Source organism: Dama dama, chromosome 9 (genome assembly GCF_033118175.1).
Source record: "Dama dama isolate Ldn47 chromosome 9, ASM3311817v1, whole genome shotgun sequence".
In the NCBI taxonomy this organism is placed as follows: Eukaryota; Metazoa; Chordata; class Mammalia; order Artiodactyla; family Cervidae; genus Dama; species Dama dama.
Window position 1 is genome coordinate 22,055,598 of NC_083689.1, and position 26,802 is coordinate 22,082,399.

Below are 26,802 nucleotides of genomic sequence, written 5' to 3' on the forward strand. Positions count from 1 at the left end.
TTCACGCGCTTAGCAGCCCACTGGCCCTCAGAGCAACCCCAGGGGGACTCCACGGCTCGGAGCAGGATTGCTCCTGCACACACGTGTCCACTTGGCGGATTGTTACACATACACACACGCCTTCACACAAAACCCTCTGACAGTCACACGCAAAGCCGAGCATCGTGTGCCCACTGCACAGCCATGAAAGCACAGGAGTCGAGGAGACCCTGTGTCATGCATGCTCAGGCGCACACGCACACACCGTGCAGGTCCGGGAAGCGCAGCCCCTCTGCACACCTGTATTCAGACCAGGAGCCCACCCCCACCCCGCCAGCCATCATTAAGCTGTTACCAGCGGCCCCTTGGCCGCCTCTCCTAACCGCACAACGCCTGGACACCGCCCCCTCCCCGCCTGGGCTGGGGGCCATGGGGGCAGGGGCGTACAGACACATGGGGTGCAGGACATACACACGTGCCCACCATGTGGACGCTCGTAAAATGGTTGCCCTGGTAACAGCGACTTGAAAGACCCGGTTCTTCCTCTGGGGTGTGCAGGGGGGCAGGGGCGGGGTCGAGGGGCGGGGTTGAGGGCGGGGCCCCGGGGGTGTAGTACTCATGCGCACCTTCCCCCACCGTGGAGAGACTCGGTCACGCTCCCCACTTGGAAGGAGACGCCTGCACACTCAGGGACACACACATTGACCCAAACACACAGAGGAGGCAGCCCCTGTCACACTCAGGCCCCCAGAGCCCCGACCCTCCTCAAGGCCGGCCCCACGTGATCACATCAGACACAGGTGTGACACCCTCTGACATCAATGCATGTCACCTCATACAACCCAGCACGCTGGCCACTCTCTGTCGCCAACCACAGGCTTTGTCACCCCCTGGACAGGTGGTGACAGACAGACACTCTGTCACACTGGCTGACTCACACAGCAGCGGGAACTGGTACACACATGACACGCCCCCCCACCTCCGTCAAGGGAGCTGTCTGTGCCTGGCTGCCTGGGAGGCCGAGGGGATTCAGGGGTTGGTTCTATTTGAAGGAAACACGGGTATTTACAATGTTTTATTTTTAAACCTTGCTTGTTCCAGACTGGGCTACTGTGGGGCGGGGTGGGTGGAACCCAGCCTTGAGCCTCCCACGCTAAAAGTCAGCCCGTGGCTAGGGACTGTGGTCTCTCAGCACACGGATGGGGGGTGGGGGCAGGGTGGTGAAGCTCAGTGAAGAGCAGGGGGCACTCAAAGGCATGTAACTTCTGTGACTGATTTGAGCTGGCTGGCCCCAAGGTCAAGGCTGAGGCAGAGGTAGGACATAGCAGGGGCAGCCAGGCCCAGCCACCTGCCCATCGCCACCCCCTCTCCCATGTTTACTGGGAAATTAGTTCTGCTCCGTCACTGACTCCTCCACAGCACATCTCGCCAGGTAGCTCCAGGCGAGGCCTCCCATTCCCCAGCGTGCTATAAGCCCATGGTGCAGTTGTGAAACCTGAGGATCAGACAGGTCAAGACATCAGCCCCAGGTCACACAGTAAGACAGCAGCTCAACTCTGGGGCTGGATGACTATGAAACATGTAACCACTGTCCCCCACTGCTCCTCCAACCTGTCCCCTCTGGTCAGAGGGCCCTCTTCACCCCCCACCCCCGCCCGATGGTCACTGCTTCCCAGGGGAGTGTTCTGTTCATGGGTAGAGGCTGAGGCAGAGGGTTAGGGAAGCTGGTGGCCATTGGCCAAGACTCAGAGACTTGGCTGGTGGAGAAGTTTCCATCTTAACTGCAGGAGCTGGTCCAGGCCCTGCAGGCCCACAGCTGCATTTCGGGGACCCCTCTGGGGACCAGCCCATGTGGGGTGAGGTGGCCTGGTGCCTTCTGTGTTCTCTGCCCCTCCAGCCACCCCTCCAGTCAGAGCACCCTCACACACTGAGTGTTACTCCATCCCCCCCAGTATGCTGGTCCTGAGCTCGCTGTGCCTCAGCTTTCCCATTTGTGAAATGGTTCCATGTTTCTTCAGCACAGGGTTGCTGATGCCCAGTCAAGAAGCTCCTTGAAACCAGACTCTGGGGCTCTGGATTCATCAAAATTATCCTCACCCTGAGCTGGAAGATGCTGAGGGCAGAGCGAGGCCTCAGCTCCTACTGAGAACACAGCTGAACACCCACTCCTGGCCGGGGGTCAGAACAAGGGCCCCAGGGACCAGGGAAGGAGCCGGTCGGACTGGCCAGGATGGGGACCCATGAGGCCTGTGGGCGGCAGGAAGGAGCAGGCTGATTCCAGGAGAGGATGATGGAAAAAGCAGGGCCGCCAGCTGTCCCTGCAGGGCCATTTGCAGCCCCAGGTCACAGGTCGAAGGCCCTGTCCCTGGGGGTCCCAGGTCAGCAACGCAGGAAAGCCATCAGGCGGTGGGGGTGGGGGTGGGCAGAGGGCTGGGGAGGCAAAGGGGGCTGGGCCTGGGGTTGGGGGACACCTGAGAGGTGGAGCCAGGGCTGAGAACCTTATGGGAGATCACAGACAACCCCCTCCACACACAAAAGCCACGAATGTGTGGATACTGTTTACCCATACACACACACATACAATAGATACACACGCTCACAGATTCATAAATATGCACATCAAAACACAGACACCCCCCAAAGTCAGTCACACTCTGCATATGTGTATACCACCACACACACTCACTAATGCATACACACACACTCAGATGTGCACGGCAGCCCCAGATTCTAAGGCTCACAGGTGCCCCACAGCACACACCTCCCAGCACCCTGGCCCTCGCCACCCACCAGCCTGGCCCTGCCTCCTTGCGTCCTTGGCCCAGGCTGCCCTAATCCTGGTCTCGTGTCCTGAAGCCAGAAGATAAGGGGCAGCTGCAGCCCCAGATAAAGGAGGCGAAAGCTGAAAGCCGCAAATCCGGGGCGGCCCGGCAGCAGCGGGCAAAGAGCCCGGGCCACACCTGCCCTGCGCTTCCTCCCCCATCCGACCAGCCGAGAGGGACAGACAGAGGGCAGGGGAGACGGTGGAGGGAGAGAGAGACAGAGCGGAGGCAGGGCAACCATGGGGGGCTGGCAACAACAGCAGAGAAATGGAGACAGATGAAGTGAAAGAGGAAGAGAGAGAGAGAAAGATGGAGAGCCAATATGTGGGGAAAAGAGCGAGGCAAAGGAAGGTAGACATACATGAGACAGACATACAGAGAGAAGGAAATACAGAAAGAGAAGCAAAAAAGGCTAAGCCAGAAACAGGAAGAATAAAAGGGACGGAGGCAGGGAGAGCCCCAGTGCCTGGGCAGAGTGCCAGCGGCACCTTCCCAGGCCCAGCTCCACCCCCTCCTGAGTGCCTCAGTCTCCCCACCTGCTTGGGGGCCCCAGGGCGACCTGCCGCCCTCCTGCTTCCTCAGATCAGCCAAGGTCAGGCATTTGTATGACTCGGGCCCAGTTCAGTGTTGCGGGGACATCTTTCTCGGTGTCCCCACACTCTCCAGGCTGGCACCTGGGAAGTCCTCAGCTCCTTGCCACAGCCTCAGTGAGGGTGAGACACCCCACCGGGCCCAGAGGAGGTATGCCCCCAGTGCCTCCGTTTCCCTAGCTATGACAAGATACATTCACTCAACAAGTGTTCAGGGAGCCCCTACTGTGTGCCAGGCCTGGTACCTGCATGCTGAAGACACAGAGGGGCCGAAGCAGAGCCGACTCCCACCAGTTCTGGACTTAGTTTATTGGGTGGGGGGAAGATCCTCAATGCCTCCCTTTTCTAGAGATGATGACCCTGAGAACAGAAGAGTGGGTGGGGTGACCAAGGTGACTGGGTGCAGGGAACTGTTACTGGGAGAAAGAACCGCATATTTGAAGCCTGGGAGGTAAGACCAGCTCACGGGACTTCTGGCATGACCTTGGTACTTGAGTTCAGGGAGTGAGGAGGTGAAGAGGGATGAAGCTAGAGAAGGCAGCAGGGGCTGGATTATGCAGAAACTTTGGGGTTATAGTCTAGGACTAGGGAAGTAGGGAGCCATGGCAGGATTGGGAGCAGGAGAGGGTCATGGTCAGATCTGGGTTTTAGAAAGAGCTGTGGGAGGCTGGGCTATTGGGGGTAGGTTGGGAGATCGAGGCCTGGAAGGGGAGGTGCCAGAAAAGGGGACAGTCTAGAAAGAGACTCTGGAGAGAAAGCAGACTGGACATGGGGACTGGCAGGCTGTGGCAGGAGGAAAGGCTGATGCCCAGGTCTCTGGCTAGGCAATGGGTCAGCCCCTGGACCCGGGACCTCTGCAAGCCATTGATTCAGGTAGAGTTGGGATGAATGTCTGTTTCCTCCACACAAGGTCAGAGAGAGGAATAAAGGAGCTAATACATGAAAAGAGCTTAGAACAGAGCCCAATATACAGTAAGTGCTCAATAATTGTGCAGCTACTGGTAAATGATTTGTACTATGCCATTAAAATAATGCAATATTATAACAAAATAATAACAAGTAATTAATAATGTGTCACTTATATTAATATCCATATCATGGTTACTATGGATTCCCTGGCAGCTCAGCTGGTAAAGAATCTGCCTGCGATGCAGGAGACCCTGGTTCAATTCCTGGGTCAGGAAGATAGGGATAGGCTACCCACCCCAGTATTCTTGGGCTTCCTGAGTGGATCAGACAGTAAAGAATTCACCTGCAATGCGGGAGACCCAGGTTTGATCCCTGGGTCAGGAAGATCCCCTGGAGAAGGAAATGGCAACCCACCCCAGTATTCTTGCCTGGAGAATCCCCATGAACAGGAGTGCCTGGCAGGCTACAGTCCACGGGGTCACAGAGTTGGACATGACTGAGTGACTGCGCAGAGCACAGCACATTGTTATTAATTGCCAGTCCACAATCTCCCTTTCTCTCCCTACAGGAAGGCTTTCTGGATCGCCTTACACAGAGAAGGCTCGTTGTCACAGGGCAAAGCCAGAAAGCCCTAAGAAAGGTCTTCTTGAAGGCTGAGGCCCAGGGAGGGGAGTCCCATTCCTGAGGTCACCGTCTGTGGGCCTCAGTTCTCCACCTGAACAACTGTCTCCCCAGAGAGATCTGGATGCCTATGGGATGATGTCCGGGGAGATGATGGCAGAAACTCAGAGGGCAATGGGGCGGGCACCTCAGGAAGAAGTGAGCTCCTGTCCCTGGAGGTGGGTAAGTGGGACAGAGTCTCCCAAGGACTGCTGTGGTTTCTTCCAGTCTCTGATTCCAAGTTTTATTTCCAGTTTGACCTATAGAGGGCAGCAGAGGCCAGAGATGGAAGACAAGCTGCTCCCCGCCCCCATTCCCTTTTCTCCCAGGTCTTAGAAAAGCTGGTGTTGAGCCTGTTGCGGCCTCAGGCAAATTCTTTCCCTCCTCTGGCCTCAGTTTGTCCCTCTGTCACTCAAGGAATACAGTCTCTGTCTCATTTCCCTGCTCAAAGAAAGCTTTGTCAAGGTTAGCGGTAAAATGCACGGGCGGCCAAGGAATTGGTTATTGACATCCTGCACTGTGTTCACATAATTCAAGGCAAATAATAGTGATAAAGAAATAGTAACGTTGGATCCAAGTCAGGAAGATCCCCTGGAGGAGGACATGGCAACCCACTCCAGTATTCTTGCCTGGCAAATCCCATGGACAGAGGAGCCTGGCAGGCTACAGTCCAAAGGGTCGCAAAGTGTTGGACACGACTGAAGTAGAACACAGTAGCAACAGTAGTACTCTTTAATGTTTATTGACTGCAATTTATTGAATCTATACTTTCTAAAACAGCTATTTCTACCAGCCCCATTTTTCTGATGAGGAGACTGAAGCACAAAGTTAAGGAAAATGTTCCCAGTTGGTAAGTAGAAGTGCTGGGATTCCAAACTGGCCGGCTGAGTCGACAGCCCAGAGGTGCCTGTGCTGCACCAAGGCTCTTCCAGGAACAGGGGGCTTTAGAAGAGTGCAACAGGGAATGGTGGGGACTGTGGAAAATGGGGACTAGATTCTGCTCTCCTTGGGCTGTTTGTTCTCCCACTTCCCTGGGATAAAATCCCCAAGTCCTCCCCAAAGCCTAGAGGGCCCTGCATGACCTTCACCTCCCTGTTCTCACCTCCTCCCTCTCTCTCCCTTGCTCACGGGAGCTCCAACCACAGAGGGCTCACTGTCCAACACACCAGGCAGGGTCCTGCCTCAGGGCCTTTGTACTGGCTGTTCTCTCAACCTGGAGCACTTTTCCTTCTGATATTCCTGTCTCTCTCACTCATCTTTGCAAAAACACTCAAATGTTCCCTCAGTGAAAAAGCTTTCCCCGACCATTCTATTAAGAACCGCAACCACCAGGAATGGCTTTCCCACTTCCTCTCCCCTGCTTCATTACCGTCCAATATACAATATACCTTACTTATGTATTTTATGTTGATTATCTTCACCACTCCTATCTAAGCTCCTAAGCGTAACGATTTTTTGGTCTGTTTTATTCACTGCTGTTTCGCCGGCGTCTAGGATAGCATGTAACACATAAGGCATTCAACGAGTTACTCGTTTAATGAACGCCCATATAAAAGTAGCAGTGTTTTAAAATTCCATCAGGAAAACAAAATAGTTCTGTAAGCCGATTGTGGCCCGCGGGAAGCCAGTTTGAAAGCCCCAAGAGACTCATTGCACATTTCCGTTTCCCGCAAATGGATCGGAGGTAGAAAAGGGACCCGAGGCCCCACCCCCTCATAGGTTCCGCCCCATTACGTCCAGGCGCGTACAATTGCGTCACTTGGGGCGACCTGGGCATGCGCACTTCACCAGCAAGACCGGGGAAGACACACACGCGACCCGGAAGGCCTTTCCGCGGCACTCCAAAGCGGGCGTTGAGGGGGGCCGATGGCGGAGGGAGCGGCAGAAGTCTCAGCACAGAGTGGTGGTGGTGGCGACCCAGGAGCCATCGAGCCGGAACGGGGAGTGGCGCCCATCAAACCTCAGTGAGTCGCTGGGTCAGGCGCGGCCCGAGCAGTGCTTGCCGGGAGCTGGGGCAGCGGCCCAGCATTGGAAGCTCGCCGGCCCTTCTGTTTCGGCCTTCCGTCCGCTCGCAGGGTCAGCGAGCACCTGAGATCACGCACGTTGGGAACTGTCACATGCGCGAAGGACACCACGGTGCATGCTGGGGTGGGCGGGGTCTGGGGCGGAGGCCGCAGTGCATGCTGGGGACTGTAGGCCTAGCGTATAGCGGGAATGGCGCAAGTGCACTTCTGGTCATCCGCCGCACTTACAGGTAGGGACTTGACTCGTTGTCTGAAGCGAGTGCCGCAGGGCATGCTGGGGCTTGGGGTGGGGGGTGGGGTGGCTGAAATGTAGCGGCAGCGGATTCGTTGCAGAGCACGCTGGGACTTGTAGTATCTTGTAGCCTAAGGTAGCCAGGGATGTTCACATCTGATACTTGTACTTCAGTTCTCCAGTCTGGGCACTGGGGACCCAGGAACAAAATAGGTCCTCCCTGCGGCCTTGAAGTGTTCCTAGGCTGGCAGCTGGCTAGTTCTAAGTAGGGAGTACCCCATAAACAGAGGCATGTAAACAGGGGCAAGTGTTCTTAGCCCCTTTCCCTAGCGTTCATGAATCTGAGCTCAAGGCAGGATACTTCTTTCACAAGCCCTCCTTTCTCCTGCCTGTCTGCTGGCAGATACCTCACCACCAAGGAGCAGTTCCACGAATTCCTGGAAGCCAAAGGGCAGAAGCCCAGCCAGGAATCCGAGGCTGTAGACCCTGCTGGCAATGACCTGACTGAGCCTGAGGCCAAGCGGATCCGACTGGAGGACGGGCAGGCAGAGGAGGCAGCTGAAACTGGGGAGCAGCTTCAGGCTCAGAAGAGGGCCCGGGGCCAGAACAAGTGCCGGCCTCACGTGAAGCCCACCCACTATGATAAGAACAAGCTCTGCCCCTCTCTGGTCCAGGTGTGTGTCACTGTCACCGAAAGTCCCAGATGCCTTGAGTGTGAGCCTGTCTGCCCCCCTGTTCAATCTTCATGATGTTATGGTGTATAATTATTGTTCCCATCTTCCAGGTGAAGAAACTGAGGCTTGGTGAGGTTTCTGACTTGTCTGAGGACACACAGCCAGGAGGGGAGGGATCTGAGTTTCAGACCTAGGCTGCCTGACTGGCTTCGTCAGCTCTCTCTGTCCTCCCTCATTGCCTCCCTGTTTCCTTGCAGGAATCAGCTGCTAGGTGTTTCTATGGTGACCGCTGCCGCTTCCTGCATGACGTGGGCCACTACCTGGAGACCAAGCCTGCTGACCTTGGCCCCAGCTGTGTGCTCTTCGAGACCTTCGGCAGGTGCCCCTATGGTGTAACCTGCCGCTTTGCCGGGGCCCATCTGGGGCCCGAGGGCCAGAATCTGGTGAGGGAGGGGTTGGTCCAGGCGCCGCCCGTCCGCAACGGCCTGGACAAGGCCCTGCAGCAGCAGCTGCGAAAAAGGAAGATCCACTTCAAGCGTGCAGAGCAGGCTTTGCGCCAGCTGAGCAGGGGCCCGCTGCCAGGCCCCACCTCCGAAGCCACTGTCCCTGAGGGCAGGGAGGCCGAGGGTGCCCCAGGGCAGGATAACTGTGACATCCAGCTGGCCCCCCAGGAACCGGACACCGTTGGCCCTCCCAGTGGCCCTTTAAGGACCTGCGGACCCCTGACAGATGAGGATGTAGTCAGGTTGAGGCCCCATGAGAAGCGGCGGGTATGTGTCATGGGCCCCCTCTGAGGACACTAGCAGTGCCGGGAGCGGACAGAGCTGGACACTCACTCCCAGCTCCAGAGGGTCCAGGCGATAACAAGGGGGCAGTAGAAAAGGCTTCCTAGAAGGGAGGGCGTTGGGACTGGGGCTTCGATGGTTGAGTAGAAGCTCTCTAGCAGAGAAAAGCATGGAGAAAGGAACTTTCCTCATGGAGGGATTAGGTGACCTGTGCAGAGGTGTGGAGGTGAAAAGGAGCCAGACTCACTGGGGTAGGACAAAGCCTATGGGAAGGCTTGAGGCTTGAGAGGCCTCGAAAGCCAGATTCGTGGGTGGAGATTCAATGTGCTTTTTTTCCCTTTCAGCTGGACATCAGTGGCAAGCTGTACCTGGCCCCACTCACCACGGTAGGGTCCACAGCGGTGTGGGCAGGTGCTGGCAATGTGCTCATCACAGCAGTACCCACTGGTCCCCCTGCCCGGGGGGCTTGGGCGCGTGTCTGGGGTCCTAGCCTGCCGTGCCCTATGTGTGCATTCCACTGTTCCCAGTGTGGCAACCTGCCCTTCCGCCGGATCTGTAAGCGCTTCGGGGCAGATGTGACCTGCGGGGAGATGGCTGTGTGCACTAACCTGCTACAGGGCCAGACGTCCGAGTGGGCCCTGCTCAAACGCCACCCCTGCGAGGATATCTTTGGCGTCCAGGTTGGTGCCGCCCCGAGGAAGGAAGGAGGAGGGACTCTTGGCTGTTAACCTATCAGAGCCAGGTGCAGGGTCAAGCTTTCCCGGATCACCTCCCAGACCCCCTGCCTCAGCTGCTGGTCACGTGCCAGCCTGACACACCTGGAGGAGCTGATAGCTCGGCACGGGGCCAGGCAGGACGGCCCCTCACCCCCTGCCCACCCATTTGGCCACAGCTTGAAGGCGCCTTTCCTGACACCATGACCAAATGTGCCGAGCTGCTGAACCGCACCATTGAGGTGGATTTCGTGGACATCAATGTCGGCTGCCCCATTGATCTCGTGTTCAAGAAGGTACCCAACATTCAGAGTGGGTGAGGGTGGAGTCCCTAGGAATCTGTGGGGGCCTCTGGGCTTTGCTTTCTGCATCTAGACAAGGAAGGCAGCGGTGGGGTGGGAGCTGGCATCAGGCCCAGCCTGGGTCCTGCCTTCCCGAGCTCCAGCCGCCTGTCTCTCCCAGGGTGGGGGCTGTGCCCTCATGAACCGCTTGGCCAAGTTCCAGCAGATCGTCCGCGGCATGAACCAGGTACTGCCCAAGATGACCGCCCACAGCTCTCACCGCCCAACCCGAGGCCCTGCTGCAGATCACCCCGTTCCCACAGGTGCTGGACGTGCCGCTGACTGTGAAGCTGCGCACGGGTGTCCAGGAGCGTGTGAATCTGGCCCACCGACTGCTGCCCGATCTGCGGGCCTGGGGGGCGGCTCTGGTCACGGTGGGTCTTGGGGTGCGGCGGGCGGCGGGGCCACAAGGCACTTCCCTTTCTAACCATCCCTCCCTCCCGTCTCCTCTCTCCTGGTCTCTGGCTCGCCCTCCATCTCTTGTCTCCGTCTGTCCATCTCTCTGTCTCTCTCTCTCTCAGTCCGTCTCTGCCGGGCTCTCTGGGTCTCTCTCTGTCTCTCTGATCCTCCACTTCCCCGGCCCCTCCACCCCTCCCCACGCGGCCGCCTCTCCTCCAGCTCCACGGCCGCTCGCGGGAACAGCGCTACACCAAGTTGGCTGACTGGCGGTACATCGAACAGTGCGTGGCGGCGGCCCGCCCCATGCCCCTTTTCGGTGGGTGCCCACAGGCCACACGCCCAGGCCCACCCCTCGCCTGGGCCCCTCCCTTCCCCGATGAGGGGCTCCCGGGCTGGCGAGAACTCCTCATGCCCTGGCACCGCCACCCGACGTGGCTCCCTGAGACCCTGGCCTCTGTCCTTCAGGGAATGGAGACGTCTTGTCCTACGAGGATGCCAACCGAGCCCTGCAGACCGGTGTCTCAGGGGTCATGATCGCACGGTGCGTGTGCCTTGGGGCTGCAGCTGTGGCCTTAGAGCCATAGCTTGGAACTCTCATACTTTTTTAATTTGGCTGGGTCTTAGTTGCAGCATGTGGGAACTTTGATCTTTATTATGGGATGTGGGATTTTTAGTTGGGGCATGTGGGGTGTAGTTCCCTGACTAGGAATGAAACCCAGATCCCTTGCATTGGGAGTGTGGAGTCTTAGCCACTGGACCCCAGCGAAGTCCCAGAATTTTCTGGCTTTGAGAGTCATATGAGCGTGTGGCTGGGAGGCTGGGGACTATGGTTTTGGGGGCCGGGGTTTCCCCACTGGCCCACTGACCGTCACCCACTGCCCACCCCCAGTGGCGCCCTGCTCAAGCCGTGGCTGTTCACGGAGATCAAGGAGCAGAGGCACTGGGACATCTCGTCGTCCGAGCGGCTGGACATCCTGCGGGACTTCACGCACTACGGCCTGGAGCACTGGGGCTCAGACACGCAGGGCGTGGAGAAGACGCGCCGCTTCCTCCTCGAGTGGCTCTCCTTCCTGTGCAGGTGGGATGGGGCGGCGAGGCAGTGGGGCAGGCCAGGCGCAGTGTTGTGGGGAGCCCCAGCCCAGCCCCTTTCCCGCTGCCCCCGCCCACAGGTACGTGCCCGTGGGCCTGCTGGAGCGGCTCCCGCAGCGGATCAACGAGCGGCCACCGTACTACCTGGGCCGTGACTACCTGGAGACGCTCATGGCCAGCCAGAAGGCAGCCGACTGGATTCGCATCAGGTGCCCGGGAACTGAGGCCCGGGGGGCAGGAGGATCGAGGACCTGGTGGGTCTGGGATGAGCTGGATTGGGGGCCGCCCCGCGCCAGGCCTGACCCCGGCCACCTGCCTCCCTCCCCACAGTGAGATGCTGCTGGGACCCGTCCCGCCCAACTTCGTCTTCCTGCCCAAGCACAAGGCCAATGCCTACAAGTAGCCACAGGGGCAGGAGGGGCATCTGAGTATCCAGAGGGCTCCCTAAAGCGTGAGAAGACAATAAATTTTATTCTTCTAAAACCCAGACCTTTCTGTGACCCTGAGGCTGCCCTTGGCCCCCTGCCATTGCCACCCATACATCCCCCTCACCCCTTCACTCATTCGCCAGCCCTGTGCTGGCCACTGCTAATGCCCAAAAGGCCTTGACAACAAAGAAGCCATCAGAGCCCATGAGATGGGGCTTCCGCCTACCTGAGTGTGGATCAGGGTAGGCTGCCTGGAGGAAGGGGCCTCAGAGCTGACTGGCAAGCCATGCTGGCAGGGGCAGAAAGCAGCAGACCACATCCAAGGTCCACCATACCCTCTGTGATGCCCGTCTCTGGTTCCCTTGGTTTCCTGGTCCACCCCTGCCCACTCCCCACTCCGCCATTACCCGGAACCCCGACCAGTGGGCGGGCCGCAGCCTGGAACCCGCTGCCCGGAGTAACCAGACAAACAGAACTCCACAGGACTCTGAGCCTGTTCTCTGGGTGGGCCACCTGTGCTCCCCATCTGCTGCCCTCCTGGCCCGCCTGGGCCGGGCCCCCGCCTCCCTATGCAGCACCCCAAGCCCTTCTACGCACCCACAGCTCCCCAAGAAGGCTTCAGTCCCCGGGGCCTGGATGCCACTGATGGGCTGGGCAGCCAGCCCACTCCCGCCTGCACAGAGCCTCTGTCCGCTGTGGGTATGAGTCGGTGGGGGCGGGTGCGGCCATGGGGGCAGGGACCGGGGCTCTGTCCACCAGCCTCAGGACCCCACCCGCCTGCCTGCTTTTGTCCACAGGTTCCTCCAACCTGTACCACCCCCCAGCCCCGGAGAAGGAGGTGTTCCCAACCCCTCCAGCAGGTACTGGCCTCCCGCCAACCCTTGAGGACTGGGGAGTGGGCGGGGCCATCTCGTCCCCACCCTAACCCTAGAGGGCTTCCAACTCCAAAGCAAGGCCAGTGTCCCTCATCCCCTCGATGGGGCCCTGACAGTAAGGCAGCCCCATGACTCTTGTCCCCCAGTCAGGTTCCCCAAAGCCAGGTCTGTGTCTCCAGCCACCCCCCACCCCGATGAGCCCCCAGAGCACATCCTGGGTCCCCAGATCGGTAGATAAACCCCCAGAGGCAAAGCCTATGTCCTCGTCCCCCAAATGGACCCCAGGGCTGGTCTGTGTCCTGTGTCCCCCTGACGTGCCCCCCAGGCGGGTCCCAGGACCGCCCCTCTGAGGGCCACCCTCCTGGCCGCAGGTTTCCAGATGGCACCCTGTGGGTGCTTCTTTGATCCCCGCATCTACCGAATCGAGTGGGCCGCCACCGACTTCGGCCAGTCGTCCCTGTACAAGCTGGTGGCCGTGGGCGATGTGGGGCCAGCTGGGGCCCCCACCTCGCCAGGCAGTTACCTCCTGGAGCCCCAGCACTACCTCAAGGCCCTGGTGCCGCCCCCACCGCTCCCACCATACCCCCACTACCAGCCACCGCCTCCGGGGGGCCCCCAGTACCTCCTGCCATACTTCCCGCCTGAGGGGCCGGGGCCCGAGACCATGGGCTTCATGGGGGATGGGGGGCCGCCCGCCTTCGTAGAGCTGCCCCTGCCCTTGATCAAGGAGGGCCTGGCGCCCCCACCGCCCCCCAAAGAGAGCAAGCTGCCCTCGCTGCTCATCACGCTACCCACCGAGGCCACACTGCCCCCGGGCACCTATAGCCAACTCAAGGGCCACCTGAGCCAACTGCAAGAGCCCGGGGAGCCCTTGACCTTCCCAGTCAAGGAGCCACCCCCAGGCCCACTGTACCCACCGGGCCCTGCCGAACCCAAGGCAGCCGATGCCGAGGTGGCCCCACTGGGGGCAGGCGAGGCCAGAACCCCCGAGGTGGCCCGGGCCTTTGCGCTGCCCGAGAAGGTGCTGCTGGAGGATGCGATGAAGCTCTTCGACTGCCTGCCGGGTGGTGCTGAGCCCGAAGGGGCCCCTCGCAAGCCCCTGGGGCCTGGGCCAGCCCTGCCCGACAGTGGGGGCGGCGGCGACGACTCCTCCTCCGGTGACATCCGCTCGCTGCACCTGCCCGACGAGCTGCTGTCCTTCGACTACAGCGTGCCTGAGATCCTGGACACTGTCTCCAATGTGGACTACTTCTTCAACTTTAAGGCACTGGATGAGGAGCCACTGCCCCGTCCGGGGCCCCCCGCCGCCAACACCACAGCCTCTGCCCCCCGGGCCGAGCCCCCTGGCAAGAGGAAGGCAGGCAGTTCCACCACCAAGAAGGGGCGGCAGGGCAGCAAGGGCAAGCAGGCCACGGGTCCCACGAGCGCTGCCTCCTCAGGGCCCCGGCAGGACCTGGGGGCCACCCCCCATTAAAGCGGATTTGATCTCTCAGTGCTGTGTCCGCCTAGTGGCGTCAGGGTGTCCCCATGCCCTCCCTGTTGTGCAATGGGCCCCAGGCCACGGGGTGAGGCCCTGCAGGACCCCGAGGGTGCTGGACTTATGGAGCAGAGTGGGGGAGCCCTAGATTCGGATTTGGGATTCTAAATCTCTCCAGAGAGAATCCAAGTCAGCCAGCACTTTGGAGAGGTGGGAACCGCCTGACTCCTACACTGCAAGAATTTCACTTCTGTGTTTGACCGGGAAAGTCAGGGCTGCCCAGAGATGAGTAGGGACTGGCCTGGAGACACACAGCAAATGCAGGAGTTGGGGAGTGGCCTGCATATCCCCGACCATCCCTCTGAAGCCACTACTGGTGGAAGGGGGGAAGGCCTTAGAGAGGCCTGCAGGCTGCGCTCAGCCTCCACCCGCCTGGCAGGGCAGGTGTTGTCGCCAGTGGTGAAGGGGCGGGCCTCCACCCATGTTCGTGCAGAGAGCTGGGGTGTGGAGGCAGGTGCTGGTTGGAGGTGGAGGCACCTGAGGTCTGAGGGTGGGGGCTGGGCAGGGATGCGGGAGATGTTGCCCGCCTGGTACATGGGTGGTCGGGAACAGGCCCGCATGTGATGGGGCATGCAGAGTGCATCTGCAGCCCAGGTGAAGCCCGAGGCCCAGGTGGGCATGCCTGTCCTAAGATGGGCAGGGGGCCGCGTCCCCTCATTGGACCCGGCCGCGTGTGGCAGGCATGGGAAGCCTGGGATTTCAGTTCTAACCCCTGTTCCCTCCTGCCTGGGCTCTTCCCACTGCATCCACATGGCTCCCACCCCTGTGGGTCCCAGGCCAGGCTCTCTTCAGCCCTTCCCACTGGAGAGTCTGGAGCAGCTGCTGTTCGTACCCTTCCCTGAAATACTCAAGGTGACCCTGAAGGGGGTGATGTGCAAGGAGGTAAGGTGACTTGGGGGCTTCCCTGGTGGCTCAGTGGTCACGAGTCTACCTGTCAATGCAGGAAACAAGCGTTTGACCCTGGGTTGGCAAGATCCCCTAGAAACGGAAATGACAACCCACTCCTGTGTTCTTGTCTGGAGAATCCCATGGACAGAGGAGGGTGGCGGGCTACAGTCTATGGGGTTCCAAAAGACTCAGACACGACTTAGCAAGAAAACAACAAACAAGGAGAGATGGAGCTCACCTCTGGAGTGGGCCAGCCCCGCCTGCTTCCCTCCCCTGCGGGAGTAAGGGCCCTCTTGCCCCAGATTCAGGGCTGGGTCTCAGGGGCTTTCACTCTTGGACTCTGCTGGGAACCTGGGGGGCTTGACTGGGGTCCAGGAGATGTCGGGTCGGGGGGGGTCCCATGTGCTGTCACCACTCGAGCCTGCAGGGCTCGTCTCCCTGAAGCCTGTTCCAAGGCTCAGGGAGGCGGGGGCAGCCCCGAGTCTGCACCTGCACTTACCTGACTCTTCTCTGAACGGGACAGGGGCCTCGAGAAGCCAGCAGCTCACTGCCCTCACCTCCCTTGGAGCCCTCTCTGCAGCCGTGTTAACGGGTGTTTTTGAGACATATGAAGTGCCCCCAGTGACAGGGAGCCCCTGGCAAGCAAGGTGGATGTGAGGGGAGGTGCTTGCTTTTCTGTAAGATTAATGTGGACTGAGGATCGTGAAGCATGGCATCCCATCTCGTGACCCCCCATCAGGCCTGGCAGGTGGATGGGGCAGAGCAACTCAGCCCCCGATGGTGGGACAAAATGACTGGCTTGAACCTGGGCCCATGTCAGTGAAAATGCCGAGTCCTAACCACTGGACTACAAGGGAAGCCCCTGTATTAGGCCATTTAAATGACCATGGCGTGGAGGGGGTACTTTCCTGGGGGTCCAGTGGTTAAGACTCTAAGCTTCCACTGCAGGAGGCTTGGGTTTGATCCCTGGTTGGGTGACTATTAGGGCTTCCCTGGTAGGTCAGCTGGTAAAGAATGCGCCTGCGATGCAGGAGACCGCAGTTCGATTCCTGGGTCAGGAAAATGACCTGGAGAAAGAATAGGCTACCCAGTATTCATGGGCTTCCCTGGTGGTTCAGGCAGTAAAGAATCTGCCTGCAGTGCTGGAGACCTGGGGTCGATCCCTGGGTTGAGAAGATCCCCTGGAGGAGGCCATGGCAACCCACTCCAGTATTCTTGCCTGGAGAATCCCATGGACAGAGGAGCCTGGCAGGCTACAGTCTATGGGGTGGCAAAGAGTCGGCCACGACTGAGTGACCAAGCATAGCACACACCACGGGGAACTGTTAATAAGATCCCACATGCCTCCAGCCACGGCCAAAAACAAACAGAGCAAGTAAATGACCACGGGATGTGTTCTTTTAACCTAAGAGTGATCAGAAAAGTTACAGAGAAAGTTTTCACTAGAATGAGACAGTGTGCCGCACTACCTGGAATTTGAAGGATGTGTGGGAGAGGGTAGCCCACTAAACACAGGGACAGACTGATCCAACATACATATCCATCTATGTGTACATTGCATATACACGTGTATACATACCTATCTATGTATTCACGTGTATATTTATATGTCTGCATTGTACTTGTAGACAGGCATGCATGTTACGTGTGTGCACACATTTATCCATACATGTATGTGTGCAGTTGTATGCACATTATACATAGACACTTGTGTGACACATCACCCACACATACACGCACATGTTTACATGAATGTGTACCATAGACATGTACACACATGTATGTCAATTGCAGATATACACATGTGTGCAATATCCACACAAATACCCACACATATACAATATGCATGCACACACATGCACATTATCTACACATATGTATGTGTATGCCTTACCTGTGCTATATACATGTTTGTACATCTGCATATATATATGCACACCATCTGTATCTATGTGTATGCCTAACACATGTACATATAAAATATGTACGATGCTTACAAATCTTATTCACGGACATCCCACACAAGTCTACATGTGTTCATTCGTATATACATCAGGGTTTATCAACAGAGATGGACCCACACCCCCTTCCTCGGGTCTCACCCTTATCTAACAGAACTCATCATGTGTCTGATAAATCTCAGGGGCTTGCAGGTGAGCACACCACATGCGTGGGTGAGCTCATTTCTCCAAGCTCCTGTTCAGTATTTTTCTTTTTTTTGGCCACGCTGAATGGCTTGTGGGATCTTAGTTCCCCAACCAGGGATTGAACCCCTGCAACGTGAAGTCCCAACCACTGGGCCAGCAGGGAAGTCCCCACCAAGCTCCTGTTCATTAGGACTTGGGCTGTCCTCCTTATCCTTATATCCTTACACATGTAGGTGCTAGAGTTAAGAGCGACTCTGATGCCAGGATGTCCAGGGAAGCTGATGGGTAGAAAAACCACAAAACAGGAGCGATTCACACTGCCACTGGCTATTTTCACAAGCCCTCTACAGCAACTCTGCCCTCTCCCTGGCATTCCCTCCCGCCATGGGCGCTCAGCAACTGCCCCAGAGACACGCACAAGACCTCCTGCATCTCTGGTACAGTCTGGCCCAGAAGCCGCTGACCTCAAGGCCCTGCTCCATGTGCAGCAGCTGGGGGATCATGTAAGCCAGCCACACGGACAGCAGGGTGGCCACCGTGAGCAGGACAATGGTGATCTCCGGCGGGAAGATGGACAGCGGGAAGGCCCCGTAGACATAGACGCTGAAGGTGGTCTCCAGGTGGCAGTAGCTGCGAGGGGTGGGCGGGCGAGTCCGTGGGGCCCCGCCTTCAGGGGCCCTGCCCTTCACCCCAGCAAGCTTTTTCGTTTTGGCCACTCTGCTCCGCTTGTGGGATCTTAGTTCTCTGACCAGGGATTGAACCAGGGCTCACGGCCATGAAAGCAAGGAACCCTAACCACTGGACTGCCAGGGAATTCCCCCAGCAAACATTTTAAGACCCATGGGAATGACAGCTGGGCCTGGAGTGGTGACTCGGGACATGGAGTTCCATTCATACCCACTTCTCTCTCCTCTGATCTGTCATTCTCTCTGTATTTTGCAGAGGTCACGTTTTTCCCCAGGGCCCCTGTGGTCCCCTGCTCTGGGGACAAGGGGTCTCCCCTCCATTCCCAGGCTATCTTGGGGGTGGGGCAGAAGAGGCCAAGAAACTGTTCATCACACAGTGGGGGTGTGACAGGGGACACAGCATCCCTGAAATGAGGGGAGCAGGATGGGGGTAAGGTCACCCACTAAGAAGACCCAGAGGGCGAGTAGCCAGGGAAACTGCAGGAGGCAGGTGGGGGGAGGGGATGGGCTGAAGCTCCCAGGCAGGCCCCTTCCCCCCGACCCCTGGGTGTCCCCAGGGTCTCCCCAGCCTTCCACCCCTGACGTCCCAGAGGTGGTCTGGTCTTGGGCCCCTAGGGAAGGCAGGGTCCCCCCAAGTTTTTGAGGGTGGCTTTTGTGTCCATCTGGAGGGGAAACGTGATGGGGGAAAGAATGCTGCCCACGTTCCCCCTCCCAGTGGGAGATGCTCACAATTTGATCCAGCACAAGTGGGTGGTGAATATTAATACCCAGCTCTTAGGGCAGGGGTGGGGTACCTGAGAGGCCAGGCCCATAACCTGTGTCAGTTTCTGTGGCGTTAACACTCTGGCCGGTGCTGATTTCAAATTACCAATGGGAAGTCAGACGGATTGCAGACCCCCTGAATATCCTGGGAGCTTTGGAACCTGTCTGTGCCCACCAGTGAGACATAGCCATGGGGTGACTCTGAGTCCCCAGGGTAGGGATAGGGGTGCTGCTGGGCATTGTTATTTCCCCCAGGGCCTGGCGTGGCCTCTGAATAAAGATTTACTTAGCGAGTGAACAAATGCCATCCAAGACTTAAAGTATCACTTTTCCCAGGGATGGTCTGAGCTGTTGGGGGGTTCAGGTTTATCCAGGACCTGCCTAAGGGTGGCAGACAGTGGGTCCCACACACGTGCGGGACCTGCCTAGAAGCACCAGCTGTCTCCCCAGGGGCCCCTGATGCATGGCGACTCCCCCCACCCACTCACCTGTAGGATGGATCCACGATAGAAATGAAGAAGATGTAGATGCCGTTTCTTTGGTCGAAAACAACCTTGTTCTCTGTTGGGCCTCCCAAGATCTGATACGGGACATCAGGCCATCTCAAGGGTTCGTGGTAGTCGGGGTCGTGGCAGCTCATGTAATTCTGGGGAGGAGGACAAAGGCGTGTCCGCTGGCCCTGGGGGTTGGGGAGGGCTGTGGGAGCCCTCCGACACACCCCATGGTGCACCACCGTCTGGCAGCATCCCGTGGCAGTGAGTCCGGGGCCAGGTGCCCGCTGGGCAGGCCAGCCAATTTGTGAGTGTGGCTCCTTCTTCCTGCCCAAGCTTGAGGCGGGCTGCAGGCAAAACAACTCCACTCCTCAGGGTCCCTGGCAGCTCTGAGTCTGGGTGTGAGTCTGATACATGCGCTCTCCGTGTTTGTTATGAGCTGGCTTGAATTCCTCCCCAAATCAGATGGGGAAGTCCTAACTCTCCGGGCCTTGGGCAGTGTCCTTATTTGGAGACGAGGTCTTTTTAAAAATTAAGTTATTTATATATTAATTGTTGGCCGTGCTGGGTCTTCCTTGCTGCTTGGGCTTTTCTCTAGTTGCGGAGAGCAGGGGCTACTCTTTAGTTGCGGTACAAGGGCTTCTCAATGCAGTGGCTTCTCTTGTTGTGAAACTTGGGCTCTAGAGCACACAGGCTTCAGTAGTTCTAGCACATGGGCTCAGTAGCTGCAGCTCCTGGGCTTTGGAGCACAGGTTTAGTAGCTGTGGAACACATGGGCAGAGCAACTAAACCTGCACGTGGCAACTACTGAAGTCCCTGTGTCCTAAAGCCCGAGCTCTGTAACAAAAGAAGCCACTGTCAGGAGAAGCCCATGCACTGAATGTCTGAATCCCCAACCCCATTCATATGTTGATACAACATCCCCCAGTGGGATAGTATTTGGAGGTGGGGCATTGGAAAGAGATTTGATGAGGTCCTGGGGGTAAGGCCCCTATAAAGGGATTATTTCTTTTGTAAGAAGTGACACCAGAGAACTAAAGCAAGGTCTCGAAGAGATACTTGCACTCCTGAGTTCACAGCAGCACCATTCACAGTAGCCAAAAGGTGGAAGCAACCCAAACGTCCACTGACAGATGATGGATAAAGAAAGTGCGGTTCATACACACTAACGGGACATTACAGGGGTTTCTGACACCCTCTACAACATGGATGAATTGTGAGGATGTGATGCTCAGGGAAGTAAGCCAGACACAAAAGGACAAATACCATCTGATCCCACCCATGTGAGACCCCCTAGAGGAGTCAGATCCTTAGAGACAGGAAGTAGATAGTGGGGGTCAGGTGCCAGGGGAAGGGGACGGGAGTCAGTGTTTCATGGGGACAGAGTTTCAGTTTGGGAAGAAGAGAAAGTTCTGGAGATGATGGTGGGGATGGTTGCAGGACAATGTGAATGTGCTTAATGCCACTGAGCTGTGCACTTAGAAATATTGAAAATGGTCAATTTTATGTTATGTATAAGCAAGCGTTAGTCGCTCAGTCGTACCCGGCTCTTTGCGACCCCATGGACTGCAGCTCACCTGGCTCCTCTGTCCATGTATGCTGCTGCTGCTAAGTCACTTCAATCGTGTCCGACTCTGTGTGATCCCATAGACGGCAGCCCACCAGGCTCCCCCGTCCCTGGGATTCTCCAGGCAAGAACACTGGAGTGGGTTGCCATTTCCTTCTCCAATGTGCGAAAGTGAAAAATGAAAGTGAAGTCACTCAGTCGTGTCCGACTCTTCGCGACCGCATGGACCACAGCCTACCAGGCTCCTCCATCCATGGGATTTTCCAGGCAAGAGTACTGGAGTGGGGTGCCATTGCCTTCTCCGTCTGTCCATGTATGTTTGACCACAATTTAAAAAATTTTTTTTAATTATTTTTAAAATTTATTTGGCTGTGCCTGCTGTTAGTTGGGGCTTCCCATGTGGCGCTAGTGGTAAAGAACCCAGCTGCCAATGCAGGAGACGCTAGAAACATGGGTTGATCCCTGTATGGGGAAGATCCCCTGGAGGACAGCATGGCAACCCACTCCACTAAGGTACAAAGGATCTGGTGACATGACCAGGGATTGAACCCAGCCCGTTGCATTGAGAACTTGTAATCTTAACCACTGGACCACCAGGGAAGTGCCCAACAATTAAGAAAAAATTTTAAAAATCTTTTGAGAGTAAAAGGGGGGGGGGGGGGAGTTGGACCACATAAAAACTATGTGAAATTTAATAAGGGGGACAGCTGCTTAGCCTAAAGACTCATTATTGTTATTATTATTTTTTATAGCTAGCTGCACCCCATGGCTTGGCAAACAGCTACATAACTGCCCATCTAATGATCATGCTGGAAATGCAGGCATTGCGGCTCTATCTTTTTTTTTTTTTTTTTTGCGGCTCTATCTTGATAGAAAAACCCTCGGGGTTCTACAGAATCGCCCACCAGGGCTGATGGGAAAAAAGCAACAGGACAGTCTCTTAAATGAATGTGTGCCACTTTGAATGAGAGGGCTAATAAAAAAAATAATGCAAACACCAGCACAGTTAGAAAATAATAAATAAAGTTATATGTGTGTGGCTTGTACTTTTTAAAGAAATGGTCAGAGAGGTGGTGCTTGGGTAACATCGTGAATGCACAAAACGCCCCAAGTTGTGAGTTGTACTTTTTACACTAAAAAAAAAAATTCATTATAGGTTATGTGAATTTTACCTTGATTACAAAAAACAACAACGAACACAATGTCACCAACCAAATAAATTCTCAAACTCACTGGACGGAATGGGGTGTGAAGAAGGGTGAGGCTGCTGGCTCTGAAAACAAATACAAAATTAAGGAGCCCGGAGTCAGTGCTGGAACCGGCTTCGGACGCGGGTAGCGCGCGCGCCCTGCTGGTGATGTGGCAGCATTGCGCTGTGTTCGCGCCCTTGGCGTTGAGAGGCGGCTGGCGGCTGGAAACTACTGCGCACCACAAGCTTCCCTTCCGCACCCAGGACCAAATCGACGTGTTCCTTTCACTATCACCAGACCTCTATTTGTCAATCGTGTACCAAGCAACGCGCGTAACAGAAACGCTAGCTGAGCAGAACCGTAAATATAATCAGCCCCTTACATAATGGGCATTTGGATAGTTCCAGAGTTTTGTTCATCATCAGCAGTGTGCTCCATGAACGCCTTGGTCCTGACATCTCTGATCGTCTGGTCATTCCCTTGGTAGAGATTCCCAAAGGGTTTGTGCATCTTACATTACCAGCATCCAACACCCCAGCTATTCAGGGACTAAATGCCTGTGTCAAACAACTAGAGGTCATATGTTGAACCATACCCTCAAAGGTGATGAATTAGGAGGCGGGGCCTTTGGGAGGCAGTAGGTCATAGGGGTGGAGTACTCCTGAAGGAGATTTTGTTTGTCGTTCAGTCGCTAAGTCGTGTCCCATTCTTTGGGACCCCATGGACTGCAGCAAGCCAGGTTCCTCTGTCCTTCATTATCTTCCGGACTTTGTGCAAATGCATATCAATTGAGTGGTGATACTATCCAACCATCTCATCCTCTGTCACCCCTTCTCCTTTTGCCTTCAATCTTTCCCAGCATCAGGGTCTTTTCCAATGAGTTGGCTGTTCGCATCAGGTGGTCAAAGGATTGGAGCTTCAGCAACAGTCCTTCCAATGAATATTCAGGGTTAATTTCTTTTGGGTTTGACTGGTTTGATCTCCTTGCCGTCCAAGGGTCTCTCAAGAGTCTTCTTCAACACCACAGTTCGAAAGCACCAATTCTTTGGCCCTCAGCCTTCCATATGGTCCAACTGTCACATTTGTACATGACTACTGGAAAGACCATAGCTTTGACTACACTGACCTTTGTCGGCAAAGTTTTGTCTCTGCTTTTTAATACGTTAAGTTTCTCACAGCTTTACTTCCAGTGAGCAAGTGTTGTTTTTAATTTCACCGCTGCAATCACTGTCCTTAGTGATTTTGCAGCCCAAGAAAATAAGATCTGTCACTGCTTTCACTTCTTCCCCTTATATTTGCCATGAAGTGATGGGACGGGATGCCATGATCTTAGTGTTTTGAATGTTGAGTTTCAAGCCAGCTTTTTCACTCTCCTCTTTCACTCTCCTCAAGAGGCTCTTTAGTTTCTCTTCACTTTCTGCCATCAGAGTGGTATCATCTGCCTATCTGATGTTGTTGATATTTCTCCCAGCAATTTTGATTCCAGCTTGTGATTCATCCAGCCTGACATTTCATATGATGTACTCTGCATTTAAGTTAAATAGGTGGGGTGACAATACACAGCCTTGTCGTATTCCTTTCCCAATTTTGAACCAGTTGTTCTGTGTCATTAGGAGATTAGTGTCCTTATAAAGGGACCCCGGTCTGGAGTAGGAAATGGCAACCCACTCCAGTATTCTTTCCTGGAGAATCCCAGGTACAGAGGAGCCCTGTGGGGGAGGGAGGGGACAGAGGGGGTAGTAGGGGGGGCCACAGTCCACGTGGTTGCAGAGTCGGACAGGACTGAACAAGCACCTGGGCGCAAAGGCATCTGGAAGAGCTCCCCCACCCCTTCTGCTCTGTGAGGACACAGGAGGTGTCACCCATGAACCAGAGCCCAAATCTGCTGGCACCTTGAGGTTGAACTTCAGCCTCCAGCACCCGTGAGAAACCCATGCGGCTGGTAAAAGCCCCTGGGGGTCTCTGGTGTTCGGTTAGCAGCAGCCCGCACAGGTCGAGCAGGCCCCCAGCACACACTGCGCACGACCGGATGTCGCCTTCCCAGGCCTGCACTGGGACGACTCAAGAGCGCAGGCCTTACCTCGCGGTCCCAGGAGAAGGACGCTGCGTCGCCGGCCATCTCGGTGACGGTGGTCCAGTTCTGCGGCTGGGCACTGCAGCCTGCCATGCCGGCCGTCAGGGAGTACGTGTAGGTGAACAGCCCGTTCATCTCCAGCAGGACATACTCGGCCTCCACCACCTCCTGGAACTTGCCTTCGCGCCACCTGGGACAAGGCACGTACAGGCGAGGCTGTGGGAGGCCAGGAGGCCCAGCTATGCCGGGCTGGTGAAACCGTCTCGTCTGGGGGTGGACGCCTTCTCCCACCACCACCCCCAAGCTGACGCCTCTGGGACATTCAACCCTGATTCCCAGTGGCAGGTAGGGACAGCGGGCGCTGACCAGGTGAGGGTAGGGTGGGGGAGCGGGCGTCGATTTAATTCTGACACCTGCAGATGTTCTAGGGTGATGAACTAGAGTTGTTCTAAATCCATAATTTTGAGGGAATTCCCTGATGGTCCAGTGGTCAGGGCTCTGAGCTTCCACTGCTGGGGACCCAGGTTTGAGTCCTGGTTGGGGAACTAAGATCCTGCAACCTGTGCAGCCAAGCCCCGTGCCCCACCCCCTACCCCCTAATTCTTACTTTTGAATGCACATCTGTCTCCTGCCAGGCTGGGGCTTACACCCTTCTCTGATGGGAAAGTATGAGTGTTAATTGCCTCAATCATGTCCAACTTTTTGAGAACCTATGTACTGTAGCCCTCCAGGCTCCTCTACCGATGGGATTCTCCAGGCAAGAATCCTGGAGTGGGTTGCCATGCTCTCCTCCAGGAGATCTTCCTGACCCAGGGATCAAACCCATGCCTGTGCTGTGGAAGTGCTGGAAGTATGCAGTCTTAACCCCTGGACCACCAAAGAAGCCCCACCGGAGATGCTCTAATGAACCTAAATGTTTCCACGTGTTTGAGGTTCCCACCATCATTCAGTTGTGAACAATTTAGTCCAATGATCCTCAGTGGGGGCGGGTTGGGGGCATGTTGAGGGCGGGATCAGATGAAAGAAGACAGAATCCATGGAAGGGGCCAGAGTGAGTGCAATAACCTGAAAGGTGCCCCCCCCGCCAAATTCCTATGTGAAGTCCTAACCCCCCAATGTGACTATATTTGGAGCTGGAAGCTTTAATGAGGCGATCGAGATGGAGCAAGGTCCTAAGGGTGGGCCCTGGTGCCATGGGAAGAGGTCGAGACACCGCAAGACACCTTGATGTGGGACTTCCAGCCTCCAGGACTGTGAGAAAGTCAGTGCCCGTGTGCCCCCCTACTCCCACGCCCACCACCCAGCCCATTCTCTGGTGTGTTTTGTTAAAGCCATCGAGTTAAGACGGGGAAGGGGAAAGGTGTGCAAGCTGGGAGCTGCGGAGGAAAAAGACAGGGTGAGGATGCAGCCTGGGCAGAGGGGTGGGGAGGACCGGGGGCGATTTGGTGTGTCTGGGGGGTGTCTCACAGCTCCACCACTGGCTTCCACGGGGTGTCATAGTAGGCGAGGAGGGGGCAGCCCAGATTCTCATAGGGGTAATACACCTCCAGGTCTTCCTCGGCCTGCTGCCCCTGGAAGTTCGGGTCATAGGCTTCCCTGTGGGAAACAGGGCACAGACACAGGCGAGCTCCCCCGGGCGCCCAGACGTCCACCCGCCCACCACCCCGCTTCCTCCCTGCAGATGGGGCCGGTCACGGCCGTGGAGGGGTGTCTGAGCAGGGGACTCACAGCCATTGTCAGCATGAGCCCTGGGATGCCCCTGTGGGTGGTGGTTGACCTTCTAGGTCCTCTGAGCTCTGCTGTGGCACTTGACTGTGGCCAGACGCACTTCGGGATGTTTCTGTGAGGTTGTTCTCTGGGGCTGAGAAAGCAGTGCTTGCCCTAACATGGGTGCAGCCGGAGGCCTGAGTGCAACAAAGAAGGGCCTCCCCCAGCGAGAAGGAAGTCTGCCCGCGGATGGCCTTGAACTAGAACGGCAACTCGTGGCAGAGCTGCCAGGCCCTCAGCCTCCCCCGAACCTCCACAGTCAGGGAACCAAGTCCTTAAAGTGAATCTCTGCCTGTCACTCTTGTGTGTCTATCTCACACACACATCCTGTGGCTTCTCTCTCTCTGGAGACCTTGATTCATACATGCTCGTGCCCCCAGGAGGTCTGGCTGCAGCCTCATTGGTCAGTAAGCCCAGGAATGTCAGTTTGTTCATAGCTTTTTTTGTTTGTTCATAGCGGGGGCGGGGGGGGGGGGGAGTTGATTATTTTTATTAATTTATTTTTGGCTGTGCTGGGTCTTTGTTGCTGCTTGGGCTCTTCTCTAGTTGCGGCAAACAGGGGCTGCTCACTAGTTGTGGTGCACGGGCTGCTCATTGCGGCGGCCTCTCTTATTGTGGAGCACAGGCTCTAGCACATGGACTTCAGGGGTTATGGCCCGTGGGCTCAGTGGTTGTGGTTCCCGGACTCTGGAGCACAGGCTGAGGAGCTGTGGCGCATGGGCTTAATTGCTCCAAGGCATGTGGGATCTTCCGGGATCAGGGATTGAATCTGCGTCTCCTACGTCAGCAGGCAGTTTCTCTACCACTGAGCAACAATGGAAGCCCTGGCAGCACCAGTTTTGACTTCAGCTTTGAGACTTTGGATGGGGGGATGGACTCTTGGCTTGTATTGCAGTGGGGAGAGCCAGGTCATATAAGACACACCAGTATCCTCCTATGCCAGGGGGATGGGCGGTGTGCACCACTGTGGAATCGGCTCTCTGTGCCACCCTGCATAGAGGGCTCACCATGGCCAGCCACCCCCATTCCCCACCTTGGCTGACTGTCTGACCAACTCCACTAGTTGGGGCGAGCAAGTGGCTGGGCTCCATGAGCTGGTGGCAGGCTGCGGAGGGGCCTGAGGCTGGCTCAGCAGGTGGCAGAGCCTGGGCAGACCCGGGCCAGGGACCCTGC

At 56.6% G+C, this 26,802-nt stretch overlaps 3 protein-coding genes across 6 annotated transcripts in view; 2 read left to right on the forward strand and 1 right to left on the reverse strand.

Moving 5' to 3' along the window:
- The first annotated feature begins 6,754 nt into the window (after positions 1 to 6,754).
- Positions 6,755 to 11,700, forward strand: DUS3L (dihydrouridine synthase 3 like). The gene is made up of 13 exons (XM_061150588.1): positions 6,755 to 6,924; positions 7,620 to 7,890; positions 8,148 to 8,660; positions 9,020 to 9,061; positions 9,203 to 9,355; positions 9,568 to 9,684; positions 9,851 to 9,916; positions 9,993 to 10,103; positions 10,348 to 10,444; positions 10,594 to 10,669; positions 11,018 to 11,206; positions 11,298 to 11,426; positions 11,548 to 11,700. Exons 1-13 carry the CDS (start codon positions 6,827 to 6,829, stop codon positions 11,618 to 11,620), a joined length of 1,935 nt encoding a protein of 644 aa, XP_061006571.1. The 5' UTR covers positions 6,755 to 6,826; the 3' UTR covers positions 11,621 to 11,700.
- Positions 11,626 to 14,012, forward strand: PRR22 (proline rich 22). 4 transcript variants are annotated; one of them, XM_061150590.1, is made up of 4 exons: positions 11,644 to 11,668; positions 12,249 to 12,340; positions 12,443 to 12,505; positions 12,892 to 14,012. In XM_061150590.1, exon 4 carries the CDS (start codon positions 12,900 to 12,902, stop codon positions 13,992 to 13,994), a length of 1,095 nt encoding a protein of 364 aa, XP_061006573.1. In that variant the 5' UTR covers positions 11,644 to 11,668; positions 12,249 to 12,340; positions 12,443 to 12,505; positions 12,892 to 12,899; the 3' UTR covers positions 13,995 to 14,012. The 4 variants fall into 4 exon arrangements, with proteins under 4 accessions (XP_061006575.1, XP_061006573.1, XP_061006572.1 ...); XM_061150592.1 differs by having other exon boundaries at positions 11,626 to 11,668; positions 12,249 to 12,344; positions 12,443 to 14,012; XM_061150589.1 differs by lacking the exon at positions 11,644 to 11,668 and having other exon boundaries at positions 11,841 to 12,344.
- A 22-nt stretch (positions 14,013 to 14,034) lies between these two features.
- CATSPERD (cation channel sperm associated auxiliary subunit delta) overlaps positions 14,035 to 26,802 on the reverse strand; it is a 42,488-nt gene continuing 29,720 nt past the window's right edge. Inside the window, exons 19-25 of the mRNA XM_061152166.1 lie at positions 25,330 to 25,458; positions 23,869 to 24,052; positions 19,029 to 19,186; positions 17,534 to 17,722; positions 15,445 to 15,519; positions 14,535 to 14,684; positions 14,035 to 14,056 (exon numbers count right to left, since the gene is read on the reverse strand). Coding sequence (XP_061008149.1) covers positions 14,035 to 14,056; positions 14,535 to 14,684; positions 15,445 to 15,519; positions 17,534 to 17,722; positions 19,029 to 19,186; positions 23,869 to 24,052; positions 25,330 to 25,458 — 907 coding nt within the window. The remainder of the gene's footprint in view (positions 14,057 to 14,534; positions 14,685 to 15,444; positions 15,520 to 17,533; positions 17,723 to 19,028; positions 19,187 to 23,868; positions 24,053 to 25,329; positions 25,459 to 26,802) is intronic.

Coding starts and splice junctions, on each gene's coding strand:
- DUS3L (XM_061150588.1), top strand. CDS start 6,827: ATGGCGGAGGGAGCGGCAGAAGTCTCAGCACAGAGTGGTGGTGGTGGC. Junction 8,661..9,019: donor GGCCCCATGAGAAGCGGCGG/GTATGTGTCATG, acceptor TTTCCCTTTCAG/CTGGACATCAGTGGCAAGCT. Junction 11,207..11,297: donor TGGCTCTCCTTCCTGTGCAG/GTGGGATGGGGC, acceptor CCCCGCCCACAG/GTACGTGCCCGTGGGCCTGC.
- PRR22 (XM_061150589.1), top strand. CDS start 12,215: ATGCAGCACCCCAAGCCCTTCTACGCACCCACAGCTCCCCAAGAAGGC. Junction 12,345..12,442: donor AGAGCCTCTGTCCGCTGTGG/GTATGAGTCGGT, acceptor TTTTGTCCACAG/GTTCCTCCAACCTGTACCAC. Junction 12,506..12,891: donor GTTCCCAACCCCTCCAGCAG/GTACTGGCCTCC, acceptor TCCTGGCCGCAG/GTTTCCAGATGGCACCCTGT.